At 55.8% G+C, this 8232-nt stretch overlaps 1 protein-coding gene across 9 annotated transcripts in view; it reads left to right on the top strand.

Annotated features, from left to right (window-relative positions):
- The first annotated feature begins 320 nt into the window (after positions 1-320).
- SEPTIN8 (septin 8) overlaps positions 321-8232 on the top strand; it is a 27459-nt gene continuing 19547 nt past the window's right edge. For 5 of the 9 annotated variants that reach the window (XR_005721229.1, XM_040241833.1, XM_040241832.1 and 2 more), the window contains exon 1: positions 769-1485. Coding sequence is in view for 7 of the 9 variants with exons in the window: in XM_040241833.1 (XP_040097767.1) it covers positions 1456-1485 (30 nt within the window). In the remaining 2 variants the exon portion in view is untranslated. Of the gene's footprint in view, positions 491-768; positions 1486-8232 lie in introns of those variants that run through there. The other 4 variants (XM_040241834.1, XM_040241836.1, XM_040241838.1 and 1 more) reach the window with 2 other exon arrangements.

Below are 8232 nucleotides of genomic sequence, written 5' to 3'. Positions count from 1 at the left end.
ACACCACGATAGGGAGGAACAAAGTGAACACACTGAGTCAGAAAGGACCAGCAGGTTGTCGGTTCACCTTAGTGAGTGTTTGCCCTGGAGAGAAGGGAGGGGAATGCCACTTCAGGGTGACAGGATCAACTACCTGAAAGTCAGCAGATGGGACAGGGAGGGGCTCCTCTTAAAGCCAGGTATGCCAAGTACACATATGGTCTTTGGGCACCTTCAACCAGGACAATTTCCTGAGTCAGAGGGACAGGCTGGGTTGTTTCTCAGGAAACTGTTGGTGGGTGGGAGGGGTGTTGGAGGGTGGATACACCCGGGATGAGGCTACTGGAGGAGCAGGAGGCAAGCCTTGCTATATATATTTCCAAAAGAGAGAGCAGAGAGAAAGGCAGAGAGAAGGGAAAGAAAAAGAATATCACAGCATTTAGAGATGGATTTGATATAGTTAGTCAGTGAAAAGGTCCAGAACCCCCTGAGGCCTCTGGCTTGGGCAAAGGTATTCGTTTTTCTACGTTTTGTACAGGTTTTGAGCAGTGAGATTAGCAGAAAGAATGTGCATGCTTAGGGAGCCGTAGTCCATTCTGCACAGTGCCCAGATTCCATTAAGACATTTCCCCAAACCCTTGGGGGCAGGAAAGGTGACAGTCACTTGCAATCTGATGTCCTGAGTATCGAGCTCGGCTTTTCTATTGCATGAATCCCAAGACTGAACTGCGCATCCTGAGCGTTCGTTGCGCAAGAAGCTGAAGGCTGGTCCCTGGCCCGGGAAGGCCGCCCGGCCGGACGCGCGGGTCCCGTCCTGTGTGCCGCCCTGGCTGGGACTGGAGCATCAGGTGGGGCCCAGGGACCGGTCATTCGAGGCTGAGGCGCCTCTCCTGCACCCCACGGGCCGCAGGCAGTCCGTGGACACTCTGGCCGGTGGTCCCAGTGCACTGCAGACTCCGGCCGACCGGTTGGAAGCGGCTTGGTGGGGGAGACCCTTAGGGCGCACGCGGCACCCCAATCTCCTGGGGACGGAACGGACTTCCTAGCGCGCGGAAGCCGGACACTCCCTCCGGGGCTCGGCCCCAGCCTCTCGGGGACACGCGGCAGGCCAGCAGACACCGGTCCCGGCCACCAGGCACTGCCCTCCCGGCCCCCCAACTCGGAGACTACAAGTCCCAGCAACCCCCGTAGCTAGCACCTCCCGCCTCGCAGCAGAGACCCCCGGCTATCCCAGCTGAGGGGCTTGGGCTGCGCTCGCGGCCGGACCGGGCCAAGCGGGGAGGCCGGTCCCGCGGGCGGGGGCGGGGGCGGCTCCGCGGCTTCTCCCGCCGCCGCCGCCAAGGGGAGTTTCCAGGAAGTGGCCATATTGGATCCATTCAGCCGCAGCCGTCCGGGCGGAGCGCGTCCCGCAACCGGCTTGTCCCCGTCGCGGCCCGGGTGCTCGCCCCGGCTCGCCCGCCCGGTGCGGAGCTCGCCATGGCGGCCACGGACCTGGAGCGCTTCTCGGTGAGGGCCCTGCTGGGCCGCGGCGCGCGCGGGAGGCGCGGGGCGCGGGGAGGGGGCCGCCCTGCTGCTGGCCGGGGGCGCGAGCCGGGCTGTCAGCGCCGCGCGGCCGGGCCTTGACGCCAGGCGAGCCGGGGGACCCTGGAGCGGGTCTTCGCGGCGCTGGTCCCGGGTCCCGGAGCGTCGGGCGCGGACGCCTTGCCGGGAGGCTGGCGGGGTCGCCCTCCTTGGGCGAAGAAAAGCAGACCCTTTTCGCGAAACGAGCAGATAAATACCCGCCTGGTTGTGGCCCGGTGTGACGACAGACTGGGGCCCCGCGGATCAGAGGGAAGATCTAGGATTCTCCGGAGCCCCCTCTCCCTGAGTGTTCTTTGCACGGCTGGGGAGATTCCTGGCCGCGCAGGTGCCGCTGGATGGGCACAGTCGGTGACGATGAAGCCCTAGGGATCCCTAGGAAGTCCCGCGGATGAGCTCAGGGCAGTCGCAGACTTGGGTCCTGAAGACCTTGGCCTGCTGCTCCTTCCCAATGCAACCGCCGGGCCCCACCCCCGCGCCGGGGTCCAGGGTGAGATTCCAGTGGGTGCCTCAGTGGTCGGGTCTGAGGCAGCTGTTCCCCAGGAACTGGAGCGATTCCACATTCAACCCAGTGGATGTTTTTTTGGGCCCCAGTCCGAGTATGCCTCCTGCAGGGGTATCATCTCTGGTGGTCCCTGCAGAGGTCTCTCTGGACTTGAGCCAGCCAATAACCAACTTCCCAAAGGCTTTTATGATCTGTCCCCCCACCCCACTCCCCCCAGGGAGAGAGGCCTTTTGGGGATTGTATCTGCGTGTCCCCCAGTGTCTAAGGCTGGATTTGGGTGTGTCTGGGAGGTTGAGCTGTGACAGTGAAGGAAACTGTGTCCTCTTGGCAGCATGTGAGGCCCTGGTTAGTGCTAAGGGGGAGGGAGGAGGCCCCAGGGATGCTGTGGGTAGGGGGGTGAATGCTAAACATGTGACTGATAAAGTATTGGTTCTGGGGCTAAATAAGGGATTCAGGACTTATGTAATTAATGCTATAAATATTGTCATCTGAATTTATATATGTAAATTCTCTCTTTAATCTGAAAATACATTTGTTGGTCTATTTTGGAAACATGCGTAACTAAAGCAGGAACTCTTAGTGTCATAATTTTAGACTTGAATGTTTTATGAGGGGGCTGCGAGTCAGTTCAGTAAGTTTAAATACCGGAGGAACAGATTCAGAGGTTGGGCAAATCAGAGATTCAACCCAGCCTTGCACTCTGAATGAGAATTTATGTACCCCAGGAGGGCTGTGCATGAATCCCAGCAGACCTGCTGGTTAGCTGGAGACCAGCAGACCTGTGTGTGTTTGCACATCTCTGCCTGCATGCTTGTGTGCATTTTCTGTGCCCAGCTGACCAGAAAGTTATGTCTGGGTCTTGTCTTTCTGTGGCCAGAGGTTGCTCTAACAGTTGGTCTTGCAGGTGGGAGCGGTATGTAGAGTAACTGGAATCAGACTGCCTGACATGAATCCTAGATTACTACTTGTTGGCTGTGTGACTCTGGGCAAGTTGTTTAACCCCTCGTGTGTTCTCATCTGTATAATGGGACAAAAATACTACGTCCCTCATAAGGTTATAGGAAGGATTTAATGAGAGGGTCCAGATGAGGTACTTAGAACAGTGTCTGGCACATGATGAAGACACAGTAAATGATACATGATACTTAGCACCCATATGGATGTGAAGACTGCCCCTCTGTGTAAGAAGGTAGCAGAGAATGAATTTGCTCTTTTCCAGGGCACCCTCCCTAGGGGCTCCCACTACTACCCACCCAGAGATTATCCTCAGAGGCTGAGCTGAGGGATCTAGCTGCAATGCCAGGCAATGGGCAGGAAAGGCTCTTCCCATTAGATTCCTGTGTTTGTAAAGATTTCAGGTATTATCACCTTGGTAATAATGACTGAGGCATAGAGAGGGAACTGACTCAAGTAAGGATGTACAGCCTGAGTTCAGGATGGATACCTTCCACACCCTTCACGATCTGAGCCATTAGCCTCCTGGGAGGACTTGGACATGGTTGAATTTGGGTGGAGACCTTGGGTTGGGTTTGGCCCGAATCTCGGAGTCTGGACTCCATTCTCCTCTTCTATCTTGTCATCCTGGGAAAATGATTTCTTCCTTTCTCCTGCTATAAAGTGGAACAACCCTACTGATACTCTTCAAAGCGTTTATGAAGATAATTGCAGTCTGTGACATGTTTGGAGATATGTTTAGCAGTCTTACCAGCTGCAGGGTTGAATTGGGTGTTAAGTAGTAGCCATGAAGTTATAATTTGATTGAGCTGTGGGAGGTTGACACTGTTCCTCAGGCTAGCTTGGTGGTCAGACCAGCTCAGGAGGGCATGGGAATTGTCCCAACCTGGAGCTTAGATGAGCATATGGAATGATACTTTTTCTTGGGGGCGGGGGAGTCACATTGCATGAAATGTGTGATTTTAGCTTCCTGACCAGAGATCAAACTCACATCCTCTGCATTGGAAGCATAAAGTCCTAACCACTGGACTGCTAAGGAGGTCCCTGGAATGGTACTTCGAGGTCAATGTGTGCTGGGTTCCTATTGTCCACAGGCTGAGTGACCTTTACATTTTGACTGGGCCTTGCTCAATCCTAGATCAGCCCTGTGGTTATGATCAAAATCTAGGATGTGCATGTCTGGGACAGCCCTCTGGGGAGTCTGTTGCCTCTTGCCCTCCTTGGGCAGCCAGATTCCTATCCACTCTTCCTCTGCCCTTCTTCCTTACTGGATCCCAGACTCTTTTTCTGCCCCAGGGGCCATCTCCTGTGCCTCTCCTGTCAGAATCTCGTGGGGCAGGGTTCAAACTCCATGGTGGGGGAGGACTGAGGAGAGGCTGGAGAAAATGAAGATCTGAGGGAGAAAGGGAAGAAACGTGTGGCATGGCAGCCTGGAGCCTGGCACTCCTCCCAGCCAGTCACTCTCCCCACCCCCATCTCCACTTTATCCCCAGCACCATCTGTCACTTCCGTTGTCACCCCTGTAATCTTGACACTTTCCCAAGAAGCAGGCTATCCAGGGAATGCCTATTCTGTCCTCAAGGCAAGAGCTGGTGGGAAGGAATGTAGACAGCAACCCCTTACTCAAGTGGGGGTGTCACAGAGGGTGTCTCCCTATCCTATCAAAATGGCCAGAGACCTCTTTGCTGAGCTGCTCTGAAGGAGAAGTGAGAACTGAGCAAGGGACATCTGTGCAGCTCTCAGTGCCTGGGGGTGGGGAGGGGTCATACATGGGCACCGCCTGCAGAGCTGAAGCTCCACGCCCTTTCCCGGGAGGTTGGTCCACCCTGCTCTGCCCCCCATGGGCATTGTACCATGCTATGGGTGCATGCTTTAGGAAGGTCTGCCCAGGATCTGGATTGGCATGGACCAGAGCAGGGACACTGATGAGAAGGCGCTGGTAATCCAAGGGGGCACCTGACAAGGGATTGACCAGAGTAGGAGTGGAGAGGGTGGTAAGAGGGAGACTGGCCACAGTGCTAACAGTGCAGGAGGACAAATGGAGGCTGGGAACCCAGGGCCAGATATTTATCAAAAGCTTTGGATGGCACAGAGGGTGCTGGGTGCTTTGTGTCCATCATCTTGATGCCAGCAGCTCACCTGAGACCTACCCTCAGCCCCCATGGACCCCTTGTGACGACAGAGAGGGTGGAGCCCTCTGAGTTTGGAGCCCAAAGATAAGCTAGGTGGAGGTATGTATTTGGGGCAATAACCACCACGCAGGTTTCTGTGGCTCTGGTCCAGCTCCCAGAAGGAAGCTGCTGCAGGATGACGGAGCAAAGGGCTGGCTGAGGACTGGCTGGCCTCTGTGTGTCCCCTGCAGCCTCTCCGGTCTTCCTGCCTCTCTGCTGCCAGGTTGATTTTCTCTCAGGATCCCAAGTCCTGGCCCCCAAGGAACAGGCTTTGCCAGACAACTAGGTATGGAGCTCTGCAGGCAGGAGGGAGACACGTGTGCCTGGGGAAAGGATGCCTCCCAAGGTAGACATGCCCTCATGATAGAGCTGGGGTGCTCTTTACTGGAGCTGTCTGCATCCTCAGGGCTCACGTGAGGAACTGTGGCTGGGAAGAGGTGGTGGACGACGAAGCACGGGGCGTGTGGGCGTAACAGCCATTGCCCCTGATGGCACTGGGGCAAATTGGATGTTCTCCTCCTCAGAACACATGGCTTGCAGATGGTTCTTGGTCTTTCTCTTAGAAGCTGCATTAGAGGGACCGAACCAGGAGAGGAAGTAGTAAGAGCCTATTTCAGATCACAGGTGCTGGCTTCTTTCTGAAGGCTCTCCTGGGCTTGGGCCACCTGAGGGCTGTGCTTAGAGAGGGGCTGTGGGCCATGGATCCAAGTCCACTCACCAGATCTGGCTGTGGGGCCTGGGTGCGAGTGTGACACTCTGCCTGGTGCTGGGGTAAGTGGTGCAAGCAACAGAGAAGGATCGCCGTGCTGCCCTGAGCCCCTGCTGGCTCACACTGGTGCTCATGTAGCTCTCTGCTTCTTCCCAGCACTGGCATCCATCCTGGGGTAGGAGGGGGGGCATGATCACCTTTGCCACCCACATTCTTCTTTCCGAAGTTGGGTGGAACAAAGGCCACCTCCGTCCCACGATGTCTAGACCCCTGTGGTCATCCCTGCTGCAGGGAAGTCCCCAAGTCCCAAGTGGGAAAGTATGAACACCTGGGCTTCCAGTACCTTCTGTGGCCTAGAGTGCCTTCCCCATCTGCTCTGTGGTGGGATGGACCATTCCCTCCCAGGGGGGGTGCAACACCACAAAGCCTAGGAGCATTTTTGTGTCCTGGATCTGGGGAGGGCTGGGTGGGCCCAGAGGCCGAAAACTGGGCTCTTGGCTTCTTGGAAACCTGATTTTGACATGGGAAGTGTGAAACAAACCATCCCAAATTCCTGAGTGGCTGTCCTGGCTGGCTGTGTGCAGCAAGAGGGAGGAAAGTGCCCTCAGTGAAACAGGGAGCAGGGAGACTGAAATTCTGGGGTCAGGGCACTGGGTGGCTTTGGACTCCTAGGGATAGTTTTACTTCCAAAGTCCCTTCACTTCTCAGGGTGGGGGAGAGGATGACTGGCCTTGAGAAGGACTGGCAGCCTTCTCCTGGAGCCCAACTGCCACCTTGCCATTCTTACCTCTTTTGCTACTGTGCTGGCACCAAGAAGGCTGATCCTGGCTTGTGTCTTTTTCCCAGGTTTATTGCCGCCACAGGAGAGAGACACTTTGGTTCTCTGGTGTCCTCTTGAGTGGGGACAGGTATATCCTGTCTCTGTTCTCTCTGGTCCAGGGTGGCAGTATTCCCCCACTTCCCACCACCCCCACCCCACGCACATCCCTGTGGTTATTTCCCGTAACCTTTGACCTGGGTTTAGAGGCTTGCTGTGGAATCCTGGGACTAGAGCCTAAGCCTTTCCTGGGAAAATTCCTAGGATTCCTCTCAGACTCAAGGACAGTTGCGCCGTGACCACGGGTTCTGGCCAGAGGCCTCTGCTCTGGCTATTTAAGGCCCAGGCTGCTGAGAGTGGTGAGAGCCAGGGGAGGGTGGTTTGTGCCAGGAACATGGGTGGAGGGGGTTCCCAATGGCACAGTGACTCCTGGGTCCACTGCGCAAGGCCTCTGTAGGGCCTCCTGGAGCTGACTGGCGGCCTCCTGGGGCCCAAGTGCCCAAGCCTTCTCCTGCCTGCCTGTGGGGTGCTCAGGGTGGCGGGAGCCTGAGGGGAGAGAAGAGTCCGAAGTCTGATGCTCTTGGAGGGAACTCTGTGGAAGGCCTGAGTGGGGCTGCTCTTTGCCTAGGATTTAGGAGCCAAATGCTTGAATGGTGGAGTGCCGCCTCTACCGCTACCCCAATAACTATCCTCATTTGGGAGGTTTGTTCTCAAGGGGCTCTTTTCACCCATAGATTCTCTGCCTATGTTGGTTCAGACATTCAGCAGATTTCCATTTCCTTCTGGATAAAAGCTTCTTTCTGTGTGGGCAAGTGCAAGACATGGTTTCCCCCCAAATCCCACCTCTCTTCTTGGTAAAAGGGGCGGCTTCTTTCGGCTGGTGATTGGGGCTGCTCCAGAAGGCTCAGATAGCATTTCCTGGTCAGGAAAAGGACGTCCTATTTATCCACCAGGCTGCATAACAAAATGCCATTCTCCACTTTGTTCTGGGTGACCGGGCATGGAGGAACGCAGTCAGCCTGAGCAGTTATTATTTTGGTTGTTGTCTTTGATGTGCCAAAGAAATGATGACATAGAAGCCTGGAGCCTGGCTCAGTAGCCAGAAGCTTGTTAGTGATTAGAAGGGGGATAAAGGCCCTGTGGAGTTTCCCATTGTGTGTGTAGAGCTCAGAGCTGCCAACTCTCTATCCTGGAGCTTTGAGTACAGTTTGAGCCCCCTGAACTGGCCCCCTGGGAGCTGGGTGTGTGGAAAGAGTCAGAAGCAGCTAGGTCTGCCTCTCATCAGAGTCCAGGCTGAGTTGTCCAGCCCAAAGGCTCCTCCCCCAGAGCAGCCTCCTGTAGGTCTCCTTGCCCCATGGGTGCACCCTGGGTGTTTTGTCCTTCCAGGTCACCATCTTGCCACTCCTGGGGTTGCAGACTGTCAGGCCATGGATCAGGTTCAGCCCTCAGACATGTTGACCTGGGCCCTAATGGTTTTCTCCGTTGGCAGTTGTTGCCAACCTTTGAAAACTAGTGCATT

The sequence above is a fragment of the Oryx dammah genome, unplaced genomic scaffold (genome assembly GCF_014754425.2).
Source record: "Oryx dammah isolate SB20612 unplaced genomic scaffold, SCBI_Odam_1.1 HiC_scaffold_5, whole genome shotgun sequence".
NCBI classification, from domain to species: Eukaryota; Metazoa; Chordata; class Mammalia; order Artiodactyla; family Bovidae; genus Oryx; species Oryx dammah.
The sequence above is the reverse complement of the archived record's forward strand: the minus strand, read 5'-3'. Positions and strand labels throughout refer to the sequence as shown.